Here is a 17,153-nt window from a genome sequence, read left to right on the forward strand (position 1 = left end):
ACTCCCAGCACTGCATGGTAGGTAGTCTCAATGCGGCCATTGGACTTTGCCGAGGTGCAGGCCAGCACTGCCAAAGGGGCACACCATTTGCCCTCTGCCTCCCTGGGGGACCTCAATGGCCTCCAGTTCTACTGGTGAGGGTAAAACGATTGTTCCCCATTCATGGGGAGCAGGTGTTCCCCTTGCCAGAGAGAACCTATCCTGGTGAGGCCATTAAGGCACTAGAGCCTGGATGATTGAGTGGCAGGCTTAGTAATGCCATGTAAATCAGCATTTTGATAACTTCAAACAATTTATTTAGCATCTCACCAGAAATAAGTGAGAGACTGACCTTGCCAGAAATCCGGTTCCGGTAAGATCGCGAGAGCTGAGAAATTGGTGTAACCTGAATTTTTGGCTCTCACGCAATTTTACTGGCTCACTCTGCCCATCAATGAGCGGGGCAAATCTGTAAAATTCTGCCCTACATCTTAGAAGCAATGAATTTAGTCCACCATTTTTACAACCCCTCCTCATCAAATAGACCACAAAGTGAAAAATTGGGTGGGTTAGAAGACTGGGCAAGGGAGGTGAGCTGCACGTGTTTATGAGGACAACTTGATCTTCCATGTATTCATTGTAACAAACAAAAAATGGTTGTTCACAGGTGCATAGAACTCTATGACCAATTTCTTTCATGTAAGTTAGCTAAAGAGGGATCTGCCTGAAGTGGCAGTTAACTATCAATCAGTTGTTTGTAACTGCCCTCAACAGATATTAATCACGTTAATACCCGTTCATTCAAAAAACGGGAGACAGAAAATAGGAACTATGGGGGCGATTTTACCATCGCATTCTGCCTGTTTTCATTAAGTAGGTTGTAAAGCGATTGGCACCATTTTACGAGTGCTGAATTTCTGGTGCAGTCAGCTTCTCACCAAAAATGGGCAAAATGCAGATTAATGTATTGAAAATTATTTAAAGAAGCATTTACATGTCATTAGCAAGCATGGCACTCAGTCATCCTAGCCTTTGTGAGCTCGCCAGAAAAGGTTCTTGCCAGTGAGGAATAGACATGCTCTCCATGAAGAGGGGGCAGTCGAGTTGGCCTTGCCGTTGGAACCAGAGGCCATTAAGGCCCTCCAGGGAGGCCGAGGGCAATACCAAACTGGCAGTACCGCCCTAGCACCTGGGCAATGCCCACTGGACACCCACTAGGCACCTGCACAATGCCCACTGGGCAGTGCCAGTGGGCAGGGGCTAATGGGGAGGGTTCACTGGGGGGGGGATATTGGGGAGGGGCTAATGGGCAGAGGGGACCCAGTGCCACTCTACAGTGATCAGTGGGGGTGGGAGGGAGAGAGGACCCACTGCCAATCTGAAGCAGTTGTTGGGGAGAGGGAGGGAGAGCGGGCACACTGCCACTCTGCAGCGATTGGTGAGGGGAGGACAGTGAGGCACAATCAGTCTGGGTGGCGCGGGCTGTATCTCAGACCGCAGAGCCCCATATTTGCGGGGGGCAGAGGAAAACCTGCATGCACTAGCAGGTGCTTGACAGCTCTCTCTTTGGGGGTGATTTTACTGTTGTGTTGCACCCATTTTTGGGCGCAACATGGTGGTAAAGATGGGCATAAAGGGCTTAGTATGATTGGTGTCGGTTTTTGCTACCGGAGCCCTTTTACAAGCACTGGGTTTCCGGCACAGTCAGCCTCTCACTGGAAATGGGCGAAAGGCAGGTTATATATGGAAATTTACTATTGTGCTGTTTTACATCTGCTTAGCGAGCCCAGCGCTCAATCATCCAGGCCCACCCACCTTTATGATCTCACTGGAAAAGGTTCCTGCCGGCGAGGAATAGACATGCTACCCTTAGAATGGGGAGCAGTCAACTTGGCCTCGTCAGTGGAACCAGAGACCATTGACGCCTCCCAGGGAGGCCGAGGGCAACAGAGATGCCCCTGGGCATTGCCAGGCTGGCAGTGTCACTCTGGCAGCTGGGCAATGTGAGTCTGGCACCTGGACAATGGGGGAGTGTGGCCAGTGGGGGTGGGGGCCAGTGGTTCAGGGTCAATAGGGGGAGGGAGCTAATGGGGGAGGGGACCTGTTGCTACTCTGCAGGGATTGGTGGGGGGGGAAGGAGAAAGGGAGAGGGGACCCGCTGTCACTGTAGTGATCGGAGGGAGGGATAGAGGGGGCCTATTGCTACTCTGCATCTATCACTGGGGGGAGGGAGGGAGAGGGGCCCACTGCCACTTGCAGGGATCAGTGGAGGGAGGGCAATCGCGGATGCTCCCTTCCCTCCCCACCACCCACCCCTCACGATTAATCATGGTCCACGATTATTCCAGGGAGGAGGGAGCGTTCACGATTGGTCTGGGCAGTGGAGGAGGGTGTCGCTGGGGATGTATCTTGGGGCACAGGCCCACATAATTGTGGAGAGGGGGAGCTGCTACAGGCAGGGCGTGACAGCTCTCCCTTTTCTGTCATTCCGTGCAACTGCTAATGCGCATGTGCAGCGTCAGAGACCTGCACATGCGCACTACCTCCCTCTGCAGGGTTTTGGGCATGTTAAGGCCCATCCACAGGCTTCTGCAGTGAGCAGCAGACTTGCTCAAAATTTTGTAGGCTGAGTGCATATGGGGAGGCCTGAAAACACCCCCAGAAGATGGATCTGAAACTCTCCCAGTTTCACGTCCGCCCAGCATTTTGAAAAAAATGGTAAAATCACCCCCTTTGTCTGTCAGACCCCTACTACTGCTAATGTGCAAATATAGCATCAGAGGCCTGCACATGTGCACTACTTCCCTCTGCAGGCTTTCAGGCACATTTTAGCCACATCCACAGGCTTCTGCAGTGAGCAACAGGCTTACTCAGAATTTTGCAGGCAGAGTGAGTCTCGGAGGTGGGGCGGGGGGGGGGTCCTAAAAACACCCAAAAGACGGATCCGAAACTTTCCTAGTTTCAAGTCCTCCCAGCACTTTAAAGTGATAAAATGCAGTCTTATGGGGGTCAATTAGCTTAAAATCTATCATAGGGAAAATGTTAAAAGCTATTATTAAAGAAGTTAAATCAGGGCACTTAGGGTAATTAGGCAGAGTCAACATGGTTTTGTGAAAGGCAAATCATGTTTAACCAATGTATTGAATTCTTTGAAGATCGAACGGTGGATAAAGGGGAATCAGTGGATATAGCGAACTTAGATTTCCAGAAGGCATCAGATAAGGTGACACATCAAAGGTTTTTGCTGAAAATAAAAGCTCATGGCAGAATATTGGCATGGATAGAAGATTAGTTAGCTAATAAGAAACAGAGTAAGCATAAATGGGTCATTTTCAGATTGGCAAAATGTAATGATAGTTGTGTCAAAGGGATCAGTGGTGGGCCACACCTCTTTGCAATTTATATAATGACTTGGATGAAAGAACTGATGATTTGCTGCTAAATTTGTTGATGGTACAAAGAAAAGTAAGCTGTAAAGAAGGTAATAAAATGGCTTTAAAAGGATTTAGATAGATTAAGTGAGTGGGCAAAGATTTGGAAAATGGAGTGTAATGTAGGGAATGTCAAATTGTCCATTTGGTATGTTGTCTAAATGGTGAGATTACAGAATTTTGAGATGCAGAAGGACCTGGATGTCCTTGACCAAGAGTTTAATGTGTAGGTGTGGTAAGTAATAGAATGCTATTGTTTATTGCAAGGGGAATTTAATACAAAGATAGAGAGGTTATGCTTCAATTATACAGGGCATTAGTGACACACAGCTGGAGTGCTAGGTTGGTCTCCTTTTTTCAGGAAGGGCGTTGGAAGCAGTTCAGAGAAAGTTTACTTTTTATTCGTTCATGGGACATGGATATCACTGGTTGGCCAGCATTTATTGCCTATCCCTAGTTGTCAATCAGAACAACCATAATCTTATTGAATGGTGGAGCAGGCTCGAACGCCTGGCTTGCTCCTGCTCATAAATGGTTTGATCACAAGTACATATGTTCGGATGGAAGTGCCACATAGAATGCTATTATTCAAGGTCAATGTTGTGGGATTCATAATAAAACATAAAGGGAGCAGCTAAGGAGTTTCTTCAGGCGTTGATGTTGAAAACAATATTGTTGTTAATTTACATCAAAAGAACTGCATTCAGAAACACAATGAAAGGATGCAAAATGATATAAAGCTCAATTATGGTGGGAGGGAGTATGGAGGGATTAAAGACAAAAAATATCTTAGGAATTACAATATAAATTGGACAAAATATGGAAATGGACAAGAAATTTCAGGTGCAGACTCCAAAGGTGAAGGAAAGAAGAGCAACACACATACTCTATAAAGTGTTCTGATGCAGTTAAACTTTTTTTTACTTCAGTAATGGAATACAAGCTTTGCTGGCAAGGGTGGCATTTATTACCAACCCTAATTGTCTTTGAGATTTGCTACAACAGTTCATGTGGTGAAGGCACTCCCACTTTGCTGCTGGGTAAGGAATTCCACATTATGATGTATTATCTTGAAGCGTTTTTCATTCATGTCTTCAATGTTGCATTTCAGAGAGAAGGTAAAAGCAAAAGTGGATCCTGGGCTCAAAGCTGCCCCTTTGAGGGTCCTATTGTGATGGAAGAGGTGAAGGAGGGAGAGGCGATGCAGAGCACAGCTCCATCCTGAAGCTTTGCCAGATGTCCAGGGTCGAGGGGAATCAGGATAAGAACAAGAGGAACAGGAGAAGACATCCAGACAATGAGGCAAATCATCTGACCAAGGGTAAAGGTAAAGTTGCCAAAATCCCAGATGACCATAGTCTGCTGACCCCTTTTAGGGAGAAAGCTGACTGGTGATGATTTAACCTGAGGATCACCAAGCCTCAGGTGAGGGGCAATTTCAGAAGGCAGGGTCTTCATGAGAATACCGAATTAGACTCTCCTATTTACAAATGAGTGAAAGACAATGGCGGTCATGTCAACACATGTGGTACAACACATTATGAAGACTTAACACCCCAAGGTAATGGAGATTATCCCCTTTCAGTGGATTTAAAAGTCATTGCCATGCTAAATTTATTACTCTGTGGGTCATTCCAGGGATCAACAGCTTATCTTTGCAGCATCTCGCAGTCTGCAGCAGATAGATGCATAAAAGAGGTCCCAGTGAGGTTTGCCATGGACGATCCTAGCCACCAGCTTTCCAGCAATCGACTGTACCCATGGCAAAAGCCTCTAGTATTTGTAAACTGCAAAAGCATCAATGTACAACTGTTGTGTGATCATCAGAAGCATAAAATACAAGACTGTACACAGTACCCTGGGAGTTGCAATGACTCCTACACCCTGAGTCACTCAAAGGAAACTGAGATTTTTGAACGGCTTGAACATCAGCAGGGATGGCTGCCTGGAGATAAGGGGTACCCACATAAATACTGGCTAATGACACTGGACCATCACCTTCAGAGTCGTTCCAAGGACAGGTATAATGCTGGTCACAGCTCCACACGTTCCACCTTGACTCCTTGAAGAGATAATGCAGCTGGAGGAAAGTCAATGTGCTTTATTGCATACATCCAGATAGTGTCCATGAGGGTGTAAAGCCATGGAGTCCAGAACCAAGTGCAAATCCATTAAAACCTGCAGGAACAAGGTGTCCATGTTGGTCAACGACCTTCCCATTGTGACCTTGAGGTATCACATGGCAAAGCCAGAACATTAGACAGAATGTAGACAGACTCCTCCATCTTCACTCCAAGCTGCTGAGTGTCTGCTGAATCTCTGGCTGATGTTTCATCATTTGTTGTATCATCTCCAGCACTGAGTTGCTGCCAATTTCAGAGGCTCACCATCTGACTCAGACGGAGTAGATGGTTGTTCTCGAGCAGCCCCCTAGGTGCCAGAAACCCAGGCTGTCCCTGCCTCCAACTGCTGCAAGGATGTGTTAGTGAAGTATTCTCCCATGGGTGAGTTTGAACCTAATCTAAACCTATGCCCCTCCAAGATGTCTATCTCTGTGCTGGTGCAGGTCAGTGTCATGATGGCTCTTCCTCAGCTCCCTCTTCAGACGTGGTCTGGGAATAATAGTGGACACCCTTGGGGACCTTGACCTGCTGGTGCCTATAAGATAGAGAACAGAGCTTCAGTTGATGAGCATAAGACTCCATGTCACAGACTGTGACTATGATTTTACGATAAACTGACGGAGGTGTGATGCGTACAGGGTTGTTGGGACAATCTGATTTCCCCTACCTCACAGAAGCAGTTCTTGTCCTCCCCAGTGATCTCAGCTGCAGCCTCCTCAAAATCCCTGAGGGCATTTATGGCCAAACCTTCCTCAGTCTGCACTCTATCCCTTCTGTTGCCGGCGAGTGTGCCATGGATGAAGTCACAAGAAAGGCATATGGTGAGAACATTTATAGCATAGGCTGGGAAAGATGCATGCGTCATGTATGTGGTGAGCCATTCCTGGAAAGAGCTGACAATGGAAGGTATGTAGCATGATGTAAAGGATGATGGTGCTGTGAAAGTTTCCATAAGTCAGTGATGAAATGTATCCCCCACTAACGTTTATGTGTGCTCTCTAAAAACAGTGGTTCTTTGGGTATATTATGCCATGATGAGAATATGATATTTGAAGGAGTGAAAGGATGACTAATCCTGGTAGAGCGGATCATTCATCCTCTTCCTGCATTGGATATCGTTTCCGGAGCAGTTGGCAGCCATGCTGACTTCCTTTGAGATAATCTTCCAGACCAGAGAGCTGAGGCTAGTACGCTTTCTGGAGCCATACCTAGCATACAGGATATTCCTGTGAGTTCAAACTCCTCTAATGAAGGCATTGATGGCCTGATATGTGAAGTGGAAAGCATTGTTCTTTTGGCTTGTGGCTTCTGATTGCTAGACATCATTAACGGTCTCCTGAAGACAGACGGGACTGGAGAGAGGGAGAGATTTGTGTACTTGGATGGCATTTAAAAATGGCATTTGGACCTTTGGTCCCACCAGCTATTGGAGGGCAGATGAATCTGCTAAAGACCTGCCAGGTGATTCGGAGAGCTGGTCTCTTGTGCATAATTAATTAACTTCCAAGAGCGGAATCAGTGCAAGTTGCCACCATTTTGGGCTGCGAGGTCCATGCCACAAAACCCGCCCACTACCACGCTTAATCTCAAAAATGGAGAATTCAGCCCATGATCAGAATAAAGTAATATAAAATGCTATTACTTAAAAAAAATCCAACACTAATTTTCTTCTGAGGTTTCACACTTGTAAAATTATTTTTTAAGCATCTGAGAGGTTGTTCAGCAATAATTAATACTTATCATGCAACAGAAATGTCATTTACACCTGACTACCTCAGCTTTAACCTTTACAACTGCTTTTGGTACAGAACTAATAGGAAAGGGCAACTACTTCAACTTATCACAGTAACTTCAATGTCACCAGTGAGGACTATAACAGTGCATCCTATGGAGGAGAGGGATATCTCTGACAGGAACCTCTGGATTTCCATGTGTGCAACTGCCAGGAGTTGAAGTCCAATTTATTCAGCATTAAACATGAGCATTTATAACCTCACCAATAATATTAGCGCAAAATCCTAGCCATTTATATTTGTGGGATCCATAGGCATGCTTCCCTACACTCCAAAAATATAATCCGTAATGCCTTGGGTTCACCACTCCCCCCCAACCCCTGACCTGGCATCCTGTTTCTCACTTTATATAATCACTCTGTCCAACACTTGATCGATGTGTACCATCTGTAAGATACACTCCAAAACTTGCCAAGGCTTCAAAAGCAACTCACAAATTTGTGACCTCTGCCACATAGAAGGACAAGGTTGCATGACACATGTGGACATCACCACCTTCAAGTTTCCACTCAGATCACACACCATCCTAACTTGGAAACATATTATTGTCCCTTCATCATCATTGAGTCAAAATCTGTGGAAGCACCTTCAAGGATTGTAGCAATTCAAGAAGGCCACTTTCACAGAGGTAATTGAAAATGGGCAATAAATGTTGGTCTGGCCACAATGTGCACAGCAATAAATTTTAAAAGACATTTGCCATTATTATCCCGGAAACAACCAAAAGAATGTAGAAAATAAGTTAAATGGTATTCAACATGTAGCAAAATAATTCAATCCACTCAGATCACTATAACCCAAAGTACAAAAATTAATGTTGCTTCAAACGGTGGAATGTACTAATTTAGACACATGGGGCAGGATTCTCCGGCTACGCTCACCTGAAAACCAGAAATTCCCGCCGATTCAATGGATCTTTACATTGTCCGCCCCCCACCCACTCGAATTCCAATAGCAGGTGGGATGGCAGAATTCCGACCATTATTTTTTGCAAAGGTAACAATCAATCTTATAGTAATGTAGATATGTTCCCTTTCAATAATAACAAATAATTAAGAATTTATCATTTACCTTGTTGGTTAGAAAGGGGGAGTGTGTATACAGACTGTGAAACAGGAGAAATTTCATGTGCAGTCTTTGACACAGTCTGTTTTTCAGGAGGTACCGGAAGGTGGCAGAACTTCCCTGTTGAGTTTGATGGACATTGACACTTGTCTCTTCCAATGCAGTATCCTCCATTCAGGCAGGGAATCTGGCAAAAATCTACAATAATTATAAGGAAGTCATTAATGAGAATGCTTGCTAATTTACTTGATTTATAAATCAACTGCACAAATTATTTAACTGCTCATTGGTGATCATTATGAGGCTGTACGCCTCTGTATAGCCTTTACCTGAAACTAAGTGTGTTGTTGTTTTTCACTTAGCCGGTAAACAAGAGTTATTACACAACAGAGAATCATACAGAATATAGAAAGTTCAGAGGGGAAGTGAATAAAACAAATAAGAAAAGCAAAGAAAGTGGATATGAAGCTTTTGGCAACCAACATAAAAGGAAATCCAAAAGGTTTCTGTAGCGTGTAAATAGTAAAAAGGTGATGAAAGGAAAGTAGGGCTGGTTAAGACCAAAAAGAAAATTTACATATGGTAAAAGAAGACATTCCTTTGCTGAGGTAATAAATGGCCACTTTGTATCACCAAAGAACAAGATACATCTAAACTTGTTGTCAGGAATGAGGTAGTTGAGATACTAGATGGACTACAAACTGATAAACAGGAGTTATTAGAAAGGCTGACTGTACTTAAAAGTTATTAAGTCACCAGAGCTCGATTAGATGCATGTCAGAATACTTTTATTTTATTTATGTAACCTTTATTTAGCCAGGTAACTCAATGTCCTCTGCAACGTCAAGCATCGACATTCAATCAAGCCCAAAATGGGGTACAATGCCTCATTTTGCTGGCCTGGATCTTGTTTGTCTCTCTTGTGGGGGCCATGAATTGGATTCAATTTGAACTGGTTTTGGAGCAAGCAAGGAGTTAGAAGATTAAGGTTTTGCCCTGTCTGCTCCATGCATTGGTTTTGTAACTTTAAGAAAGGAATAAAATTTAAATAAACAAAAGTCCAATGCTCATTTAAAATAATAACATTGCCAAGAGGCTAACACTAACAGAAATTACAAAAGAATATGATTCATTTAAATACTAATAAAAATAAAATACAAATTATCAATAAAAGTGAATTGACAGTTTAGCAAGTACAAGCATCAGTCAACAGAGACTTAACCCTTCAGCAAAAGGATCCACCATAATAAAATTAGTAATCTTCAGTTTTAGCTGTAGACCTTATTCCAGTCATTGGCAACTGCAAACTGAAATTAATCGTGTCCAAAGACTGCGCTCGCTCTTCGAGCAAGCACAGTAGCCAATTCGATCAAGTCACAAAACTTCAGTTTGTAAGAAGAAAGAGTAAAATGCAACAAACTTTTCAAATAAGCAGAAGTTTTCCCCAGCCAAGTATCAATAAATTAACAGAAGCCAGTCGAGTTGGCGCCTGGTGTGCAAATCACAGTAATGGATGTGAAAAGGGACAGCAGTCATAGATCTAATTGCAGAATGAAAGAGAATGTTTAACTTACCAAGAGAGATTCTGGAAGCCATTTTATAAATGAGGTACAGTAATTAACAATGGGCAAGATAAACATCTGAACAATGGTGTATCTGGTAGAGGAATAAAACAGGTCTTATTGGGATGCAGAAAACCAAGTATAGACTTAACCTCAGCTTGTAAAATGTCAAATTGGGAATTACAAGCCAAAGCATGATCCAATCAGATTTTGAGATATTTGTAAGTGGAAACTTACTCAAATTCAGTGTAATGAGGCATTAAAATTTTGTGATCACAGGTAGAGTATGAGTTTTTCTATGAAACAGCATAAACTTGGTTTTAGTTGTGTTCAGCAGAAGATGAAGACAAAAAAAGCCTGAGAGAAGTACTGAGGCAGGTAAGGGTGGAAATTGTGAAGGCACTGGCCACATCTTCCAAATCTCCTCAGATACAGGCTATTGAGTGTGGGACTGGAGAATTGAAAATCTTATACTGCTGTTCAAAAAGGGTATAAAGATACATGCAGCAACAGGCCAGTCAGTTTAACCTTGGTAGTGGAAAGGGTTTTAGAAATGATAATCTGGGATAAAATTAAAAGTCACATGGATAAATATGGGCTAATTATGGAGAGTCAGCATGAATTTGTTAAAGGTATATTGCATTCAACTAAGCAACAGAGATGGCGCATGAGGGCAATGTGGTTGATATAGTATATATGGACTGCCGAAAGGCATTTGGTAAGGTGCCACATTACAGACTTATCAGCAAAGTTAAAGCCCATAGAATAAAAGGGACAGTGACAACATGAATATAAAATTGGCTGAGTGTCACAAAAGTAGTGGCGAATGGTTGTTTCTCAGACTGGAGAAAGGTGGGGTTCCCCAAAACAACTATTTTCCCTTGAACTATATAAATGACGTGGACTTGAGCATGCAAGGCACAATTTCAAAACTTACACATGATCTGAAACTTGGAAGTATTACAAACTGTGATGAGAATAGTAACAGACTTCAAGAGAAGATAAACAGGCAAGTGGAATGGGCAGGCAAAAGGCAGATGAAATTTAATGCAGAAAAATGTTACAAAGAACAAGGGGAGGCAATGTAAAGGATACAATTCTAAAAGGGATATGAAAGCAAAGGGACCTGTGGGTATAACTGTAAAACTCATTGATGGTGACAAGAAGGTTGAAAACCTAACCAATGAAGCATACGTGATTCTGGATTATAAGAACATAAGAAATAGGAGCAGGAGTAGGCCATCTAGTCCCTCAAGCCTGCCCTGCCATTCAATAAGATCATGGCTGATTTGAAGTGGATCAGTTCCACTTACCTGCCTGCTCCCCATAACCCTTAATCCCCTGACCGATCAGAAATCTATCTACCTGTGACTTAAACATATTCAATGAGGTAGCCTCCATCACTTCAATGGGCAGAGAATTCCAGAGATTCACTACCCTCTGAGAGAAGAAGTTCCTCCTCAACTCTGTTCTAAACTGACCCCTCCTTATTTTGAGGCTGTGCCCTCTAGTTCTGGTTTCCTTTCTAAAGGAATTTCCTTTCTATTTTGGAAGTAGAAGCAAAACTTTCAATGGGGGCATGATGGCACAGTGGTTAGCACTGCTGCCTCACAGCACCAGGGACCCAGGTTCATATTGCCATCTTGTGCCACTGTCTGAGTGGAGTTTGCACATTCTCCCCATGTTTGCATGGTTTTCCTCCAGGTGCTCCTGTTTCCCTCCACAGTCCATAAATGTGTGGATTAGTCATTTGGCCATGCTAAACTGACCCTTAGTATCAGAGGGAGTAGCTAGGGTAAATGTGTGAAGTTATGGGGATAGGACCTGGGTGGGATTGTGGTCAGTGCAGACTCGATGGACTGAATAGTCTCCTTCTGCACTGTAGGATTCTATGATTCTATGAACGTCCCCTTTCAAGGCAAGTTTGGTGGCAAGGGGGTTAATGTTTTGCATTTCTCCTTTCAAACATTACATTGAACTGAATCATATCATTTTTGCTATTAGATACAATTTACATGGAATATGAATATTTATTAAAATTCGAAGATTCCAAGACAGTGTTTACATCGTGGTTTGGAATCGACAATTTGGATATCTGACCACCAGTGTCCAGCTGTTTTACATTAGATTATGGCTGCTCTGTGCCTCAGTTGCACAGATCTTTTCTTCACGTCACTTGATACCTTATCAAATCTATTTTACTATTCCTTTTAATACATAGGGATGGAAACCATCACATCCTGGAGAATTGTCTATCTCCAGTTTAATTATCTTTTTAAATACTTTTAAATCATGTATTAATCAACTAAGTTTCTCCCCTTGACTTATTTAAGATTGCTTTTTACCATGTGTATTGTGTCCTAATCCTACACTATGAAAGCATGTAAAGTGTGAGTTTGAAACATAAAGTATTAGATTATCAATTTATTATAATTTGACTTTTACTTTTGACTATAAAAAATAGAACACAGTAAAACACCAAATCTATAAAAACCAAACATTACTTAAATATGTACACCAATAGCTGGAAAACCTATTACTCATTTGCCTTAAAAACAGAAAAACTTTGATAGATGTATTTAACATCCTAATGGTAAAAGGCAAATTGTGTCCAGAGAAGTATTTCCATAAGCACAGGATTCAGGGATTGAACAAAGACCAAACTGTTATTTGTACTTCCAACAGACAACTGTGCTTGCAGGAAATATGGTTCTCTATAAGTGCCGCTCTGGAAATGCCTGTGTTGGACTGGGATAAGCACAGTAAGAAGTCTCACAACACCAGGTTAAAGTCCAACAGGTTTATTTGGCAGCACTAACTTTCAGAGTCTCAGGCCCCTTCATCAGGTGAGTGAGCTCACTCACTTGATGAAGGAGCCTGAGACTCCAAAAGCTAGTACTGCCAAATAAACCTGTTGGACTTTAACCTGGTATTGTAAGGCTTCTTACAGTGCCATTCCACCCGAGGATCACAAATCTGCCCTTCCATCTCAAGGTTCATGTTGTCACAAATAAAATAAAAACTAGACAATTTTTGATAAGTGGATAATACCAGTTTTGGAACAGATTACCAGTGGAGGTTATGGAGCAGGACTTCATCTTTTGGATTAAGGCCTGGATGAATCTCTACCAGGAATTAGAGGTTCTTGAAAATGAAACTAGCAAGATAGATCAAGGGGAACCAGGAGATGTAGGCTATGATTTTCTGGCTGTGTTGTGCCTGGCGCAGATCACACTAATCTGGAAAAATTGCATGTGAGTCAAAGACAGGTTCTGCACCCGGCACCAAATGGTTTGCAATCTTCCTGGTCCCTTTCTATTGGCGCAAATCAGATCTCACGCAGAAAGGGTGCAAGGCTGATTAGCATGAGGTTGACTTAATTTCGATCTCATGAGCTAATTTGGCACATGATCATCCCCCTTGCAGAATACTCCCACTTCCCAGTGGGAAGTTACACGGAAGTAAATCACTGCTGGTCACTTGAAGTGTGGTCCAGGTGCTATGGATTGTGAGGGTGAGCAAGGTGATGAGTACCACTTAGCACTAATATCCAAGGTGCAAAAGAGCAAGTCAGTCACTGCCATGGTGCCTTGTGGGGTGGGAAGCCTTCAAAGATGCGGGAGCTTGGGAGGGGGCTTGACAGGGCTGGAGGTCCACTAGTCATGGCATACCACTGGGTTGGGACTTGTGTGGCAAATGTTAACACTGGCTGCTGAAAGACTCTTAAGGGATTGCCTATGAAGCCAATTGCAAAGCCCGCTAAGGTCTCACCTAAACCACAGACTCTGTGGTTTAATTTTGACACTATCACAGAATGTAGTTGAGGCCAAAAAGTTATCTGATTTCAAGAAGAAATAGACACACCTCTTGGGGCTAAAGGGATCAAGGGATGTGAGGGGAAGGGGGGATCAGGATATTGAATTTGAACAAAAGAACAAAGAACAAAGAAAATTACAGCACAGGAACAGGCACTTCAGCCCTCCAAGCCTACACCGATCATGCTGCCTAACTGAACTAAAACCCCCTATGCTTCCGGGAATCATATCCAGCCATTCCCATCCTATTCATGTATTTTTCCAAATGTCCCTTAAAACTGACTATCGTATCTGCTTCCACTCCCTCCCTGGGCAGCAAGTTCCAGTCATCCACCACCCTCTGTATAAAAAACTTGCCTCGTACGTCTCCTTTAAACCTTGCCCTTCGCACCTTAAACCTATGCCCCCTAATAATTGACTCTTCCACCTGGGAAAGAGCTTCTGACTATCCACTCTGTCCATGCCCCTCATAATCTTGTAGACTTCTATCAGGTCGCTCCTGTGAGAACAAACCAAGTTTCTCCAACCTCTCTTCATACCTAATGCCCTCCATGCCAGGCGACATCCTGGTAAATCTTTTCTGTACCCTCTCCAGAGCCTCTACATCCTTGATGATCAGCCATGATAATAATGAATGATGGAGCAAACTCGGAGGGCTGAAAGGGATCCTCCTGTTTCTGGTTTCTATGGCGGTATGTTAGACAAAGAAGTTGGGACAGACATCCTGAGGGCAGAGTCAGAGTGCTAACATCTGACTCTCCATTGGGCTACAAGTCACAGTTCATGCACTGTCTACCCTGGTGCAATGAGTATAGTAGCGTGACAGCTTCATCCTGGGGTCTTCCAGGACTACACCAGGCTGTTGGGATGTTCATGGGACTACCCGCTGAGGTCATAATTGATAATGTCGGTGCAGAAGCCTGAGACCAAGGTAGAGCCTTGCTACAATGTGGTCCAGGCTGCCACCAGATCTGTCATTGTACAGAGCATTAGCATGCTCAAGATCGGTTCCACTCCCTAAACTGCTTTGGCAGTGCTCTTCAGTACTGCCCCCAGAAGTTTGCCCGCATCTTGGTGGTCTGTTGTGCCTTGCACAGCAGCAAAGTAACATTCTGGAGGAGGACATATTCATCTGGGGAGGAAGAGGCGGACCAGGGAGCACCAGAAGAGGAGGTGACAGCAAGAGGCCAGCATGTTAGGAGGACCAGGGAGGCCACGTTCGCTACCAGATGGTCCGATTAGGAGCTTGGTGTCCAAAAGCCCCAGTGCTCCCCCCCAACGAACTTGCAAGAATCCTATCCACCCTCCAAAGACTTGGTGTTCAGTGAGTAACAAGGCTTTCATACCAGAATGTCTGTCATCATGGGTCTCCTTGGCTCTCATTGTTTTGGTTGCTTTGGGAACTGGTAAGGCATTCTGTGTGCAGATGGGAAGATAAAATACCTCTGGGAAGCTGGACAAATATCTGTGGGATATGGTTTTAAAATTGGAATAACAGAGATAGTTAGCTGTTAAGAGTTATATTGTGTGATGTTTAAATCTTGTACTTGGTAAAAGTTATGATAATTATTTTGTTATATTCTAGTTGTGTTCTTAAATACACTTTGTTTGATAAAACTTCCTAGTGGCTCACTTGAATCAAACCTGAAGCGAAACACTTTATCCACCCATGCCAAAATCAAATGTAAAGCTAAGAGTCTAGGCTAATTTCACAAAACACCTTGGAGTTTCTGGCCTGTGTCTTAACACTCTCACCACTCATCCATAAACAAAAAGCTGTTTTTTTTATTTGCTTCTCCATTTACAAGCAGTGGCACATTTTCCAATCCCTCAGTTTTGCCATGATCTAATTTTCTATTAATAACCCCACAACAAACTTGAGATAGCATGAACTCAAATGGTTAGTTGATTTGTACACACTAAAATCATTGGAGGCGAGCATTAATATTACCTCCATTGCATTCTACAGCAAAAGAGGATAGCAAAAATAAATACTGTGTTCAATTTTCTCAGTTTTGTCAAAGTGTGAGTTCAGGTGGGAAAAGTGGAATGTAATATGCTGGCTGCACTCTGGCATTTCCCGCCTTTTAAAAACTTGTAAACCCCACCAATGTGGTCACACCATTAGTGGAAGGGGGAACTTTCATGCGGGTGGTGGTCTGCTAATTATATTAAAATGTATTCAAATAGTGGGAACCCCATTACATCACTGGCAAAGGGCAAGAAAGATCGAGCAGGGAACTCCTGCTGGTGCTTTGGACTCTCTCAACTCTCCACTTTCTCCGCCATTCTCGCTTGTCAAAACTGGGGACAGAACCCCCATCATTTCCCATGGGTGCAGAGTCGAGAATTAAGATCAAGTGAGGAACTCCTTCATGGAGGTTGGTGGGCTGAAAACCGATGCTATTCCAGCAGAAACTGTGTACATAGGTCGTGTATTGAATCTGGAAAGAACCCCTTTTTTCTGAGGCTGCTTGCAGGATGGTAACCAGCAGACTTGAAATTTTACAGTAAAGACAATTTTACTAGTTACACAAGCTAGAGGTCAATTTCATATGATTCCCATTTCTTCACAGTGTCTTTGACAAAGGTGTGTAACCCCATCTTGGTCCCCAAGGTGGCTAAATAAGAATTGAAAGGAAGGTTGCAGGACTCTTTGTTCAAGCAAATGGATAGACTCTGGTTAGCCAACCAGGGACCAGGGTTATAAATTGTAGAAGGCCGTAGTGTACTTATTTTTGAATTTCATCTGTGTGATCCCCAATGTGTTATTAGTGTCTCTTCAGAGATAACGAGAGATACGTTTCTTCACTAGTGTCAAGTAGCTCCTTTTATTCAGGGGTCACAGACAAACATAGATTCAGCCATTTTAAAAGGTTTATCCAGTCTTTTAAATTTTATAAATAGCCATAATGATACCTATGTATATTTTATAAAAAATATACAGGGTGAGGTTTTGGTCCCTTCACACTTCCTAATACTGAACAGAGTTTTGCATACACCACTCTTGGACTATTGTGTACATTTTTTATCTCCTAATTTAAGGAGGAATATACTTGAATTAGAAAAAAATAAAAGCAGATACACTATGTTGATTCCTTGAATGAAGGGGTGAGGATGAGGTATGGTTCAGCAAGTTGGGCCTATACTCACTGGTGTTTAGAAGAAGGAATTTTTTTTTACTTATATGGCTGGGAAGCAGTTACACCTCTATTTCAAGGTTATCAATCCATTCAACAGCTTCAGCAGACATACTGTGAATGGCTGTGATGCTACCAGGAATGGATCTCTCAGGACAGAAGTTCAATATGTGGGCAATGGTCTGAGTTGGTTGGTCACAACTTGAGCTGTTCATTATGTTCCACTGGTGGAAAAAGTGGCCACA

The 17,153-nt window shown here is 43.1% G+C and overlaps 1 protein-coding gene across 1 annotated transcript in view; it reads right to left on the bottom strand.

The window, feature by feature from the left end:
• LOC145352441 (latent-transforming growth factor beta-binding protein 2-like) overlaps positions 1-17,153 on the bottom strand; it is a 440,928-nt gene that overhangs the window by 299,533 nt on the left and 124,242 nt on the right. The window contains exon 6 of the mRNA XM_080202303.1: positions 8,398-8,589. Coding sequence (XP_080058429.1) covers positions 8,398-8,589 — 192 coding nt within the window. The remainder of the gene's footprint in view (positions 1-8,397; positions 8,590-17,153) is intronic.

This window comes from Carcharhinus amblyrhynchos, chromosome 14, assembly GCF_965287045.1.
Source record: "Carcharhinus amblyrhynchos chromosome 14, sCarAmb.v2.hapA, whole genome shotgun sequence".
In the NCBI taxonomy this organism is placed as follows: Eukaryota; Metazoa; Chordata; class Chondrichthyes; order Carcharhiniformes; family Carcharhinidae; genus Carcharhinus; species Carcharhinus amblyrhynchos.